The sequence below is a fragment of the Oncorhynchus masou genome, chromosome 28, assembly GCF_036934945.1.
Source record: "Oncorhynchus masou masou isolate Uvic2021 chromosome 28, UVic_Omas_1.1, whole genome shotgun sequence".
Classification (NCBI taxonomy): domain Eukaryota; kingdom Metazoa; phylum Chordata; class Actinopteri; order Salmoniformes; family Salmonidae; genus Oncorhynchus; species Oncorhynchus masou.
The window spans coordinates 45,720,167-45,735,696 of NC_088239.1; the positions used below are offsets into that span (position 1 = coordinate 45,720,167).

At 43.0% G+C, this 15,530-nt stretch overlaps 1 protein-coding gene across 1 annotated transcript in view; it reads left to right on the forward strand.

Moving 5' to 3' along the window:
- The window catches only part of LOC135516993 (mucin-2-like), a 47,066-nt gene extending 35,979 nt beyond the window's left edge, over nucleotides 1-11,087 (forward strand). Inside the window, exon 5 of the mRNA XM_064941038.1 lies at nucleotides 10,022-11,087. Within this exon, the coding sequence (XP_064797110.1) occupies nucleotides 10,022-10,223 (202 nt within the window). The 3' untranslated portion in view covers nucleotides 10,224-11,087. The remainder of the gene's footprint in view (nucleotides 1-10,021) is intronic.
- The last annotated feature ends 4,443 nt before the right edge of the window (nucleotides 11,088-15,530 follow it).

Below are 15,530 nucleotides of genomic sequence, written 5' to 3' on the forward strand. Positions count from 1 at the left end.
TTTGTAAGTGCCAGGGCATTTAGCGCAGACATTACACTTGTAGTCTCCATCTGGTGGAGACACAAGAAGAGGTTGTGCGGGAGTATTTTGGGTTGGTAAATCAGAGTTTACCAAGGGCTTGCAAACTACCATAGATTACAAAGGGAAACCCGGCCGCGAGCTGTCCAGTGATGCAAGCCCAGACAAGCTAAATACCTTCTATACGTGCTTCGAGACTAGCAACACTGAACTATGCATGAGGGCACCAGCTGTTCGGACGACTGTGTGATCACGCTCTCCGTAGCCAATAAAACCTTTAAACAGGTTAGCATTCACAAGCCCGCAGGGCCAGATGGATTACTAGGATGTGTACTCAGAGCATGCGCTGACCAGCTGGCAAGTGGCTTCACTGACATTTTCAACCTCTCCCTGACCCAGTCTGTAATACCTACATGTTTTAAGCAGACCACCATAGTCCCTGTTCCCAAAGTAACCTGCCAAAATGATTGTCGCCCTGCAGCACTCACAGCCGTAATTATGAATTGCTTTGAACGGCTGGTCATAACACACAACACCATCATCGCAGACACCCTGGACCCACTACAATTCCGATTCCGCCCCAACAGATCCACAGATGACGCAATTTCAATTGCACTTCACACTGCTCTCTCCCACTCAGACAAGAGGGGAAATAACTATGTGAGAATGCTGTTCATAAATGTCAGTTCAGCGTTCAACACCAGAGTCCCCTCCAAGCTTATCACCAAGCTCGGGTACTCCCTCTGCAACTGGATCCTGGACATCCTGACGGGCCACCCCAGGTGGTGACAGTAGGCAACAACATCTCCTCCACACTGACCCTCAACACGGGGGCCCTTAAGGGGTGCGTGCTTAGTCCCCTCCTGTACTCCCTGTTCACCATAACTGTGTGGCCATGCACGACTCCAACACCATCATCAAGTTTGCTGCTGACATGATGGTGGTAGGCCTGATCACTGAAGCGATGAGACAGCCTATAGGGAGGAGGTCACAGACTTGGCAGTGTGGTGCAAGGACAACAACCTCTCCCTCAATGTCAGTAAGACCAAGGTGCTGATTGTGGACTACAGGAGAATGAGGAAAGAACACGCCTCCATCCACATCGACGGAGCTGTAGTGGAGCGGGTCGAGAGCTTCAAGTTCCTTGGCAATGTTTGACTAACATGTATGTGTACATTTATTTTGTAAAGCTTGCACAAGCGACGCGAGCAGTGTGGTCAGCATGTAACTCTATCCTCCTAATTCCTGCTTACAAGCAAATACTCAAACAGGAAGTACTTGCTCAATATGGAAATGGTCCGATGAAGCGGATGCTAAGCTACAGGACTGTTTCGCTAGCACAGACTGGAATATGTTCTGGGGTTTACCACATCAGTCACCAGCTTCATTAATAAGTGCATTGACGGCATTGTCTCCACGGTGACCGTACGTACATATCCCAACCAGAAGCCATGGATTTTGTGCAACATCCACACTGAGCTAAAGGCTAGAGCTACAACTTAATGAGCGGGACACTAATCCAGACGCTTATACGAAATACTGTTACGCCCGCTTATGAACCATCAAACAGGTAAAGTGTCAATACAGGACCAAGGTCGAATCCTACTACACCGGCTCTGATGCTCGTCGGATGTGGCAGGGCTTGCAAACTTGAAAAGCAAAGGAGAGCCGCACACTCCGGGAGCTCAGATGCAATAATTTTATAACCAACGTTTCAACATCCAAGCTTTCGTCTTCAGGGTATATTGACAAGCACTGCGGGTCACTAGTTTATATGGTTTGAAAGGACACACAAAGGTGTCTGTAATCAGGGCTGGCTGTGACTTGGTTGACTTACAGAAATAAATAGAACATATAAAAAAGCGTGAATGGATAACTGTAGTGGAGCGGGTCGAGAGCTTCAAGTTCCTTGGCACCCACGTCACTAAGGACTTAACATGGTCCATATACACAGTCGTGAAGAGGGCACAACAGCGCCTGAAAAGATTTGGCATGGGCTCGCGGATCCTCAAAAGGTTCTACAGCTGCGCCATCGAGAGCATCTTGACTGGCTGCTTCAGCACTTTGTATGGCAAATGCACCACCTTCAACCGCAAAGCGCTACAGAGGGTGGTGCAGACGACCCAGTACATCACTGGGGCCAAGCTCCCTGCCATCCAGGACCTCTATATCAGGTGTTGCAAACGTTACCAGAGCATCAGTTCTTGGACTAACAGGGGTGAGGAGGGGGTGCGAGGGGATTGCTGTGGATTTATTTAAGATACTCTTTGAAGAGGTAGGGTTTCAGATGTTTTCAGACAATGGGCAGGGACTCTGCTGTCCTAGCTTCAGGGGGAAGCTGATTCCACCATTGGGGTGCCAGAACAAAGAAGAGCTTGGACTGGGAAGAGCTGGACCTGACCTCCTGTCGACATCCAAGCTGAGATAACTGCCAGGCAGGAGAAAAGTAGTTGAGTGTCATCCACATTGCAATGATAAGTGAGACCGTGTGAGGATGTGATAGACCATTGTAGTTCTAGTGAGGAACAGTGCATTTTGAAGACATCATGAATTAATCAAACAGGCCTGGTTGCCGGGTTGCCGCTCACACAGAGACAGAACCGACAGGGACACATGTATAACATAATGCGACCAGCAAAACAAATCACACTGTTTGCACAACCTATGGTAGCCTGACACCACTATCAAACCAGGGGAAAGGGGGTGCCAAGTCAGTTGCACAATTGAATTCATTCAACCAAACTGTATCTTCCGCATTTAACCCAACCCCTCTGAATCAAAGAGGTGAGGGGGGCTTGCTCCTGTTTCTAGTTCCTGTTTTCTAGTTTTCCCAGTTTTGACCATTCTGCCTGCCCTGACCCTGCCTGCCGTTCTGTGTCACACCACACTGGATTTTTGACCTCTGCCTGCCCTGACCCTGAGACTGCCTGCCATTCTGTACCTCGAATTTGGGTCTTCTCTAAAATGGGACACAACTATTTCATTTCCAAAATGAAATGAACATACCAGCAATTACTTCCTATTGCAAATATATTTTGTCACGTTCATCACACTAACCAGTGATCTAAAGTTTAAATTCAACAACGTTACACAGTCATTATTTTCAAAGACCATTGTAAGTATTTCGCCTCTATGGCCTATTTATTGCCTACCTCCCTACTCTTCTACATTTGCACACACTGTACATAGATTTTTCTTTCTTTTTTTCTAATGTATTATTGACTGTACGTTTGTTTATGTGTAACTCTGTGTTGTTGTTTTTGTCGCACTGCTTTGCTTTATCTTGACCAGGTCACAGTTGTAAATGAGAATTTGTTCTCAACTGGCCTACCTGGTTAAATAAAGGTGAAAATAAAGAAAGAAAGAATTAGCTTGCAAGCAAGCTGCAACAAAAAAAAACAGTGCCACTCACCAAACGGCGATAATTTGTTTGAAAGTTAATCTTAAAAAGGGTGATATTAAAAAATGATCAACAACATCCACGTTGAAGTTAATAACAGCTGCGGAAGCCACCGTCACCATTGTCACACTACTACGACACAAGCTAGCTAACATTACAAGCGTTAGCGTGGGAAAAGTACTGCTTGCACCACTGATTATTTGCTCTCGTGCTCTCACAGGTGACTTATTTTGAATGGTTCCATCCATTGCAAGTCAAAATGTGATTGGTTCATTCCACTGTCACTGCACAATTCTGATTTAATATAATTAAATGGTAAATGCCTTCTTTCCAGCTTCTGGAGGGCTAGCCAATGGCTGAGCTAGCTAGGTTTTTCTATCCAGAGACCACAAGAGAAGAAGAAAAAATGATTAGACATTAACCCTTCTCTTTCCAACACAAACTGAAGAGATTAAATCAAAATATCATTCAAATGATTGTAAAGATGAAATAGAAATGTGAACTAAATGTTATTTAGAAAATATATATTTTTATATACAGTTGAAGTTTACATACACTTAGGTTGGAGGTATTAAAACTATTTTTTCAACCACTCCACACATTTCATTAACAAACTATAGTTATGGAAAGTTTGTACATGATACAAGTAATTTTTCCAACAATTGTTTACAGACGGATTATTTCACTTATAATTCACTGTATCACAATTCCAGTGGGTCAGAAGATAACATACACTAAGTTAAAATTCCCCAAAATAATGTAATGGCTTTAGAACCTTCTGATTGGCTAATTGACATCATTTGTGTCAATTGGAGGTGTACCTGTGGATGTATTTTAAGGCCTACCGTCAAACTCAGTGCCTCTTTGCTTGACATCATGGGAAAATCAAAAGAAATCAGCCAAGACCTCCACAAGTCTGGTTCATCCTTGGGAGCAATTTCCAAACCCCTGAAGATACCACGTTCATCTGTACAAACAATATTACGCAAGTATATACACCATGGGACCACGCAGCCGTTATACCACTCAGGAAGGAGACGCGTTCTGTCTCCTAGAGATGAACATACTTTGTTGCAAAAAGTGCAAATCAATCCCAGAACAACAGCAAAGGATCTTGTGAAGATGCTGGAGGAAACAGGTACAAAAGTATCTATATCCACAGTAAAACAAGTCCTATATCGACAATCTGAAAGGCCGCTCAGCAAGGTAGAAGCCACTGCTCCAAAACCGCCGGGGACAAAGATCGTACTTTTTGGAGAAATGTCCCATACTTTCAAGAATCTACAATCTAAAATATATTTTGATTTGTTTTACTATTTTTTGGTTACTACATTATTCCTTATGTGTAATTTCATATTTTTGATGAAGAAAAACCCTTGAATGAGTAGGTGTGTCCAATCCTTTGACTGGTACTGTATGTATAATTTATACATCAAAAAATGGATGTAGCAACGACAGATTGCCCCTTTAAGTCTATCAAAGTGTGCAAGTTTGAGCATGTGTCCATTAGGCCTATGGATTTTTTTTTTAAATCGGCATGATTTAGATTGAGCAATAAAATCCTCACTTTTATTCCATAGGCTTTTATCTGCACTATGCAACTGTTGCAAGAGCACATTTTTCACTGGCTGTCCACTGGTTTCAAAAACAATGATCGATAGGCAGTTTAAACTTCTTGAATGCAACCATTATTGGGTTCAAATACACATTTAGACTTGTGAACAGCCATCCACAACAAACACAACCCTTAAGGCGCAAATAGCTAAATGAGAGGGCAGCAGTGTGATTCACATCAATGCGCTATGTAGATATCAATAATAAGTGATATCCGTATCGCCGTAGATTACACCACTACTGTTAAATTGGATAATCTTTGGATGCCGACAGCAGTCGCATCAATGGAAGACAGAGCTTGGACTGTAGCCTACAAAAGCCTATTCCTGCTCTTTTCCCGCAATCCATCAAACACATTTGGTGTGTGTCATCATATTGGTCTCTGACGTCTGGTCAGACTCGCTCAGGTCGAACAAACCTAAACTTGCGCCTTTTTTCAATGCTGATTTGAATGTAATTGAGAAAACAGAAAAGTATCAAAGATTTTATTTTACAAACCTTCTTTCATAATGTAAAAGTAATTCTCGAATGAATCTAGTTTTTCAAAAGTATCGGTGATCTGATTACAATATTTTTGCTGGTAACGTAACAGATAAAAGTGGCCGTTTTTTAAAATCATTTACATGTAACAGATTGCATGTAAACGGATTACATGTCATTCTTTACTCCCCAAACCTGCCCACTGGGAACTGGTACTCCCTGTATATAGCTCAGTGGTGGTCGGTGCCATTTAAAATGTGGGACACCATTTTTTTTTTTATGAGCATGGCCTTATTGCTATTACAGCATATTGGATGACTGTCATTCACATTCCATTCACCCAGCTCAATGTAACATCGATAGGTTTTAAGATACTACATGAAACTCTAATTTTCCCTGTACCCATCATGAGGTTGCTACAACCTAATCTATGAATGAAAGTTTACAACGTAGGTGCACAGGTCAAAAGAAACATTTGAGTAATCAAGGTGACAGACAGTGACACATTCAATACCGCCTTGCACACTCTTGCCTGCATCTACCTGATCTAGGGTGTAATCTTTAGTCCAACAGTTGCAAACAAGAGTTTCTATTGGACAAATTCAGGTATGTTTATCCCTGTTTTGTTCTGTTTGCTTCCGTTTAAGAAACATTTTTCAACAGGGCTTCCACCATTTTAATGTAGTCAACTGGATGGGACTTCCAAATTTATTGGCTGATTCCTCCTGGTGACCCGGTTAGAGTCATGTCCCACTGGGTCATCAGGAGGGATCAGCCAATCGTGAAGAAGAAAATGGATTACTTCTTATTGGAGATAGCCTCAATGGTTCTGCCCATGCTATCACAGGCACTTTAATGGCACAGGTACAAAGATGAGTCCTCTATCTATCTCTATGGGAAAACGCTGTCATATCCAGGATGGAATGTCATGCACTCCAATCCTCCTGCCACCTGACTGCACCTGTCCATAACCTGTAATACATTACATAAATGGAAGGGACTTCCTCACCCACTGGAGACCCAAAGAGCTGTGCATGTCAGTGTGTGGTTAGACAAACAAATCCTTAGATTTGTCCAAATGGACAAATAGAATGCCATTCTAGTTCTGGTTAGACACCTGAAGTTGTACTCTACAAACTTCTACACACAACTTATTATTATTTATTAGCTAAGTCTAGGCTGTATAAGCACATCAATATGATATTTACAGCATAACATTTGTGTCATTGTAATCTCAACACACTCATTGATTGTCGTTGTTAAATGTATCTACACTCAAGCAAGGCGATATTTGTGCAATGTCCACATGTAGCCTACACCTGTTGTAGAGATATTAGTAGTTCTGGGATTTGTCCCTCGGGAAAGATCTAACAGCGGACATAAGGAGAGATGAGACAAAACTAGCCAGTTATAGAATATTGTGTCTTAGCACAGCTGAGCTGAGTCAAGACCGGCATTCAAGACAACTCTTGTTTGCCTTCAGCCATGGCCGCTGAGCATTGATGAAGAACAAGACCAAATCAGGAAGTGCAATCGCCCTTCAATATTATGACCAGAGAAACCTGGATTTGCCTTAGAAATACTTTTCAGAGAATATGTGTTGATTCAGAGTGTATTGCAGGTAGCCTAGTGGTTAGAGCATTGGACTAGTAATCGCAAGGTTGCAAGTTCGAATCCCCGAGCTGACAAGGTACAAATCTGTCGTTCTGCTCCTATACCCTCAGTAGATTTTTATGTGCACAGAAATAAGGTAATTTAGTTTTTTTTTACAAAGTCATAAGATACTGTACGTGGTATAGCAAAGAACAATCTTAGGTGAGTACATGGGGCGCTATATACAGTGGCTTGCGAAAGTATTCACCCCCTTGGCATTTTTTCTATTTTGTTACCATACAACCTGGAATTAAAATTGATTTGTTGTATCATTTGATTTACACAACATGCCTACCACTTTGGAGATGCAAAATATGTTTTATTGTGAAAAGAAAACAAGAAATAAGGCCAAAAAATTCAAACTTGAGCGTGATTTGCTAGTCCCACTCCACCCTTTGGCTGTATATGGATATGGATTCCATAAAAAAACATAAATTACTATCATATTTTTTGGAATCTATCAAATTTCTATAGGCCGAAGTAGGTGTTTTTGGCTGCGGTCAAAATTACCCAAAAGGACTCACTAAACTAAGTCCACACAAAACAATAATTTAGATTTGTTAAGAACAAGTTGATTGACAGTCATGAAAAAAAAATAAGAATTGAATAAACCACATTTGGGCTAAGATGCCTCTTGTGTCAAATTGAGCCCAGTCTGTAGCTTGAGGTTTAAAACATATTTTAGGAGAGCACATCAGTAGCACAGCAAAGGGGTAGGAGTGTGTGTGTGTGCTTGCATGCACGGTGTGTGTGTGTGTTGTGTTGTGTTTGGTGCCACAGCACAGTAGTCACTAAGTAGGCTTCTTGATGCTCGATGCTAGCTGAGATAATTAAGGTTGAGGGCGGACAGCTCCCTCCAGTGCCTGTCGAGCGTTGATCACGCTGGGGCCACAGACTGGGGCTTTTCATTTACACAGCAGGAACATAGGACATCTCACTGGGGAACTCTGGTGGGGTGCTGTCTTGGGATAGTGGTGGCACGTACAGAGGGGCATGTGTGTGTGTGTGTGTGTGTGTGTGTGTGTGTGTGTGTGTGTGTGTGTGTGTGTGTGTGTGTGTGTGTGTGTGTGTGTGTGTGTGTGTGTTGGGATGGGGCAGGCTACTCAGCTAGTGTTTGAGGCTGTCTCGCCAATATTTAAGCACTGCTAGAGTTGGTCTGTGTTTTTATCTGAAGCTTTGAGCAGTCAGTCACACAGCAGTCCCCTATGTTTCCATGGATAGACTCTTTACATTCTAGAGCGAAAAGAGGTTTGGTTTTGAAGTGACTTTTCCCCACCTTCTGTACAGTAGTATACCTTCTTCTACAGTAGTATACAGTGGGGATGGATGAAATCCTCTTTGAGATACTCTGTCTGTACTGTTGCTTGCCTTTTGTCCATTACTCTACCTGCCTGTGTCTGTCTGAGTGCCTAAATTCCTGAGTGTTCTTGTGCTTTTGAATAACTGAAGTGGCTGGTGAGCGAGCGACTATATATGTGTGTGTGTGTGTGTGTGTGTGTGTGTGTGTGTGTGTGTGTGTGTGTGTGTGTGTGTGTGTGTGTGTGTGTGTGTGTGTGTGTGTGTGTGTGTGTGTGTGTGTGTGTGTGTGTGTGTGTGTGTGTGTGTGTGTGTGTGGGAGGCTAAGCCGGATGTCTAGTATGAATTGAGAAGAATATGAAGCTCCTGATACATCTCATTGTTCTGCTGCTGAAGCTCAGGGTCCTGCTGTTGTGTCTCGCCCTCTGCATCTCTCTATCCCACTCATTCGCTCTCTCTCTCTCTCTCCTCGCACTGAAAGAGGGAGGAGTGATGCTGTGATGAGAAACTCCACCTAACTAGGACACTCACTGCATAATCAGAAAGAACAGCAAGCAGCAAAGTAAAAAAATATAAAATATGCTTGCAGGGGGAGGCACAATTCAGTTTACTGAATGTGTAGCTGCAGGTAAATATGATCCTTATAGGCTTTTCTTTATCTACGATGTGTTTATTTATTAATGCCTCACCTGAATAGCTTATAGACTGTGGAGGGGGTGCGTCAGAGTTTAAACCTGACTCTACTCCTACATACTAGGCCCTAAAGCTATACAGTCACCACCGAATCAGCATCTTTGCTGCCTTTTATTTTTCTTCCTTTTTTTCTTAATTTTTCTACCCCTCTTTTGGTTTATTTACACTATGGAGCCAAGCTGAACCAAGCCAAGCCAGGCTGTACTGTGCTGACTTACTTACTCATCCACCATAGTTGTTGGAACCAAAGCAGGAAAGGACAATGGGTGTGTTCGTAAATTGCCTCCAGAGTGCGCTCTGGACTGTTCATAGACTCAGAGCATTGTCAGATTGTCTGTTCATAAATTCAGAGCTTTTCACTCTGAGAGCGGTCAGACCACACACTGGACGCTCTGGGTGAAGAGTAGGGTTGATCCTAGCATTCTGATCTCACAATGGCAGTCAAGCACCGACGCTAACTGGCTAAAGCTGGCTAGCTTGGTAGCTACATCCAGACATACAGTAAATGTGAGAAGACTTTACTCTGAACATTTGACTTACCTTAGCAGAGCTGGTTCGACTGTTTTCATGTTATCTAGAGGGCCAGTGACTTTAACTGTTTTACTGGCAAGAATTGAATTTAGTTTTTTATGTTTACTGAAACCTGTCATAACAACCAGGTGTAGGTTGTTTGTACATGCATCAATTATTCTGAGCTCTGGGACTCTCAAACCAGAGCTCTGTAATATCAGAGTAGATTGCAAGAGTGAATTTATGAACGCACCCAATGTGAAAAGAAAATATCCAAGCCAGTACAGTACAGTTCAGGTTGACATGATAGTGAGAGGCAGGTATTTGTGATTTAATCATTCTGTCTCTTCTCTGCAGTGTGGAGCATGACTTCCGGCTGCAGGAGGGGGCAGTAACCCGCACGTGGCGGGTAGGAGACCCTCCAGAGGGCTCCCCCCTAGCCGCTGTGACCCCCCAGCCCACCACGCCACACCGCCAGGACTCACCCCTGCCGGTGACACCGGCACGCCCCCCTCACAGCGGCAAGAAGAGCCGGAAGAAGTGCTTTTGGTTCTTGTGAATTTTAAAAAGGGGAAGAGTAGGGAAGGACACGATGAATTAGGACACTCCTTCTAAAGACTGCGGAGGACTGAGTGGTAGTGTGTGGAGTGTGGGGCCCAGATATGGAAGGAGAGAGAAAGATAAAAACGGACGCTCAAAACAAGTGTTAGAAGAAGCAAGCAAACAAGAGGGAAAATGAAAAACAAATGAAAAAAAGTGAGGTATAAAAGAGATATTAAAGAGGTATGATGGCAGTTAAAGGACCTGGAAGAACCCTAGTGTGGTGATGAATGGAATCTGTTTTGATCCTGACGTGTTTGAACTGTATAGAGTGGAGAGTGGAACATGCATGTGTTGTCGTAGCGCCGAAATGCCTCTTCAGCACCTGACATCAGTTGTTCGTGCGGGGAGGGATGCACTGTAAAATGTGCTGAAGTCTTCTGAAAAACTTGACCTACCTGGTAGGGGCAATTATAGAAATGAAAGTGTAGAAGATGAAAAGGAAAAAGGAGAAAAGAAAGGATAGGGAAGTGACTAAGTATAAAAGGCTAGGGAGTCAAAACGAGAGGAAAAGAATGAGTGTACAGAGAGAAGAGAGGAAGGATTCATCCTCATCACTAATGGACAAATGAGGGTCAGAACACCAGCTTTTATATCCAGAGATGTTTCAGCCAATCAATTATTATGATGACCCTTATTTCAAACTTTTAATAGAATTGATCATTCAAAAACTACACACACAAGGTCATGCTGAGAAATGCACCACAAGAAAAAGTGAGGGTAAAAAAAAAGATTAAAGTGTACATAAAAGTGAGAGTGATCTACTGCTTGAATTGCTATATTTCAGATATGGATTACTGGTCTATAAACTATTTTACCACAATTTGTTTGCTTTATGTCCTTTATGCTCTCATTGACTTTTAACAGGATGAACACAAGTATATAGCACCTATAGCACTAGTACTTATTTTATTGTAGGTCGCAATGGAAAAGTATGCGCTGGGTGGCATATATTATGAGTGAATAATCACTTCAACTTTAGTAAGACTGTGGTCGTGACACAATGGTGTTTCAACGAACAACTGTTCTGCATGCCAATACATCGATTGGGATGAAACGCCTGTTGACCTCAAGCTATGCAGGACCCGAAACATTATGCAACCCAACACAAGAAGATGCAGAAGCAGTGCATCATGGTCCCCCAGATGGCTTTGCAGACCCACTTGTCCTGTACGCTCCGGGGCTCGTCTCACAAAATTAAGCCACAGCTGCTTGACGACTGCAAACGACCAAAAACACAGCAGATTCCTCGTTAGTGATGGTCTTCTCATCGTGACATTTACAATATATATATATATTGTATATACAGTGGGGCAAAAAAGTATTTAGTCAGCCACCAATTGTGCAAGTTCTCCCACTTAAAAAGATGAGAGAGGCCTGTAATTTTCATCATATGTACACTTTAACTATGACAGACAAAATGAGAAAAGATCACATTGTAGGATTTTTAATGAATTTATTTGCAAATTATGGTGGAAAATAAGTATTTGGTCAATAACAAAAGTTTATCTCAATACTTTGTTATATACCCTTTGTTGGCAATGACAGAGGTCAAACGTTTCCTGTAAGTCTTCACAAGGTTTTCACACACTGTTGCTGGTATTTTGGCCCATTCCTCCATGCAGATTTCTTCTAGAGCAGTGATGTTTTGGGGCTGTTGCTGGGCAACACGCACTTTCAACTCCCTCCAATGATTTTCTATGAGGTTGAGATCTGGAGACTGGCTCGGTCACTCCAGGACCTTGAAATGCTTCTTACGAAGCCACTCCTTCGTTGCCCGGGCAGTGTGTTTGGGATCATTGTCATGCTGAAAGACCCAGCCACGTTTCATCTTCAATGCTCTTGCTGATGGAAGGAGGTTTTCACTCAAAATCTCACGATACATGGCCCCATTCATTCTTTCCTTTACACGGATCAGTCGTCCTGGTCCCTTTGCAGAAAAACAGCCCCAAAGCTGTTTCCACCCCCATGCATCACAGTAGGTATGGTGTTCTTTGGATGCAACTCAGCATTCTTAGTCCTCCAAACACGACGAGTTGAGTTTTTACCAAAAAGTTATATTTTGGTTTCATCTGACCTTATGACATTCTCCCAATTTTCTTCTGGATCATCCAAATGCTCTCTAGCAAACTTCAGACGGGCCTGAACATGTACTGGCTTAAGCAGGGGGACACGTCTGGCACTGCAGGATTTGAGTCCCTGGCGGCGTAGTGTGTTACTGATGGTAGGCTTTGTTACTTTGGTCCCAGCTCTCTGCAGGTCATTCACTAGGTCCCCCCATGTGGTTCTGGGATTTTTGCTCACCGTTCTTGTGATCATTTTGATCTTGCGTGGAGCCCCAAATAGAGGGAGATTATCAGTGGTCTTGTATGTCTTCCATTTCCTAATAATTGCTCCCACAGTTGATTTCTTCAAACCAAGCTGCTTACCTATTGCAGATTCAGTCTTCCCAGCCTGGTGCAGGTCTACAATTTTGTTTCTGGTGTCCCTTGACAGCTCTTTGGTCTTGGCCATAGTGGAGTTTGGAGTGTGACTGTTTGAGGTTGTGGAGAGGTGTCTTTTATACTGATAACAAGTTCAAACAGGTGCCATTAATACAGGTAACGAGTGGAGGACAGAGGAGCCTCTTAAAGAATAAGTTTACAGGTCTGTGAGAGCCAGAAATCTTGCTTGTTTGTAGGTGACCAAATACTTATTTACCACCATAATTTGCAAATAAATTCATTAAAAATCCTACAATGTGATTTTCTGGATTTTCTTTTCTCATTTTGTCTGTCATAGTTGAAGTGTACCTATGATGAAAATTACAGGCCTCTCCCATCTTTTTAAATGGGAGAACTTGAATAATTGGTGGCTGACTAAATACTTTTTTACCCCACTGTATATACAGTATATTGTGTCAAAAGTCTGCACAAACGTTTGACAACAACGATCACTTTGTTTTCTTCAAAATTGTATGCAAATGATTGGGAAAGGGGGATACATAGTCAGTTGTCCAACTGAATGCCTTCAACTGAAATGTGTCTTCTGCATTTAACCCAACCCCTCTGAATCAAAGAGGTGGAGGGGGGCTGCCTTAATCAACATCCACAGCACCCGGGAAACAGTGGTTTAACTGCTTTGCTCAGAGACAGAATGACAGATTTGTACCTTGTCAGCTCAGGGATTTGATCCAGCAACCTTTCAGTCACTGGCCCAATGCTCTAACCACTCAGCTACCTAGCCTTACTATTTCTTGCAGTTTCCCAATACAGACAAGACAGGAAGGAGAACGGAGTGTTTCGTTTGGGAACAGATGTAGTGTGGCAGATGTTGCAGAGACAGAATTGATTTTTCAAGGATTCACAGACACAACCAAACAGCCTAACTGTTTCAGGCTGCCACTCTGAACAGGTTTCAAGCAACATGCCCTCGTGTGTTGATAGATAGGACACTTGGTTGAACATTTGGAGAGAAAGCAATGCCAAGTTCTTGCTGGTGAGCACCTGGACATGGATCCTCACACACACACAGAGAGTGACAAAGTCTCTCTCGCATGCACACACACACACACACACACACACACACACACACACACACACACACACACACACACACACACACACACACACACACACACACACACACACACACACACACACACAGACATTCTGGGACATTGCATCACACAGCCTAATTCAGTTCAGTAGAGGCCCGAGGCTCGCCAACTGAACCCTGTATCCTGTTGTGCTCCAATGAGGTATATAAGTGGAAGTGCTTTTGCTGTGAAAGTATCACAGTCCTAAAAAAAATATAAACACACAAACACGCACAATCCCCCTCCCACACACACACACAACCCCTCCAACATACACCCCCCAAATGTATAATGCTTCTCCCAGATGATATTACATGATCTCCCCCCAGAGCAACACAGTTGTTTCTCACCCACACATCCAGAGGCCTTTCCCCATCTCCCTTCCTTGGCTCTGTGTGAGGAGTGTAGAGTTGTCAGTCATTAATCCTGTACAGCAGTGAGCTGTAATCCTGATGACAGAGCAGGGATTACAGAACAGAGAAGAAGATCCAAGGTCCGCCTGGGAGGAAGGAACAAAAGGGAAAGAGAGGAAGAATGGCTCGGAATACATACAAATACACAGCCAGGTTGGACTGGGAAACGGTAAAGGTAACACATTTTGTCAGTGCTGCAGAACAGATAAGGGTGATTCACAAAAGCAGCTCCCCTCTCACATCAATTCGGCTCTGCTTTGTCGGTGTGAGTCTAAAGACAGATGTCAGAGTGTAGCGTTACAGTGGCTGAGAAGCAGGAGTGATGGGTTCAAATGGATGAACACGATGTCTGTTTCGAGACACTTCAAAGCGATGCCAGGGTCAAAGTTAGCCAACGCAACGCAATCCAATGCAATGCAGCTAATAGGCTTCACTGACAAATTCTTACCCGAGGCATCAACAAAAGTGCATGAAATCCATGTCTGCCCTTGTACGTGCTGAAGATGGATGCTATTATGAGTCATTAGCCAAAGCTGTTAAAGAATAGAGAAATGATGTCTCACTTTCTTATCAGATGACAACAAATATGGTCCTTCCACTGTACCGCCAATGTGATCCACTTAGACAGCTATACAAAGTATTGTTTACCAAATGTCTATAAAATGATGACGAGCAAGCTAGATGTCTTTTATTATTTCCTCACTAGTGCTTTGATTAAATACATCACTAACCTGTAATTCTGCACAAAGATTTTTCTCATTAAACTGAAAGATGAGGACCCTGTATTGCCAACAATGGAGAATAGTTTGCAGAAGAAAATGGGATTTCATGCAAGATTTGAGCACACACACACAAACACAAACACAGTGGAAATGGAAAATAAACTTTTCTTGCCTGCAGGGAGTTAAACATTGCCTCTGCACATCTCGTCGCTCGGCTGGCACAAAGTCATATTGAGGGATTTCAAAGGCAGAACCGCCGCACTTATCGGAGTGCCATCTACATGTGTAGTGCTGCCGCAGTGGCTATGTCACAGGGGAACAGTGAATAATGAATTAAGGACCTGCCAAGTTTGAGTCAATTCAGGCGCAGATTGGTTTAATAAAATATGAGCTAAATTCTCCCCCGCCACCCCCGACATCACCACAGTGAAGAAAGACCAGGGCATTAATCACTATATGTAAATAAAGCCCAGTTAAAGAGGCGCTGGGGGGGGGTGGGTATACAGAGTGATTTTTCTGGCTTCCATTATCAGGAGGAGAATGGGGTTGAGATA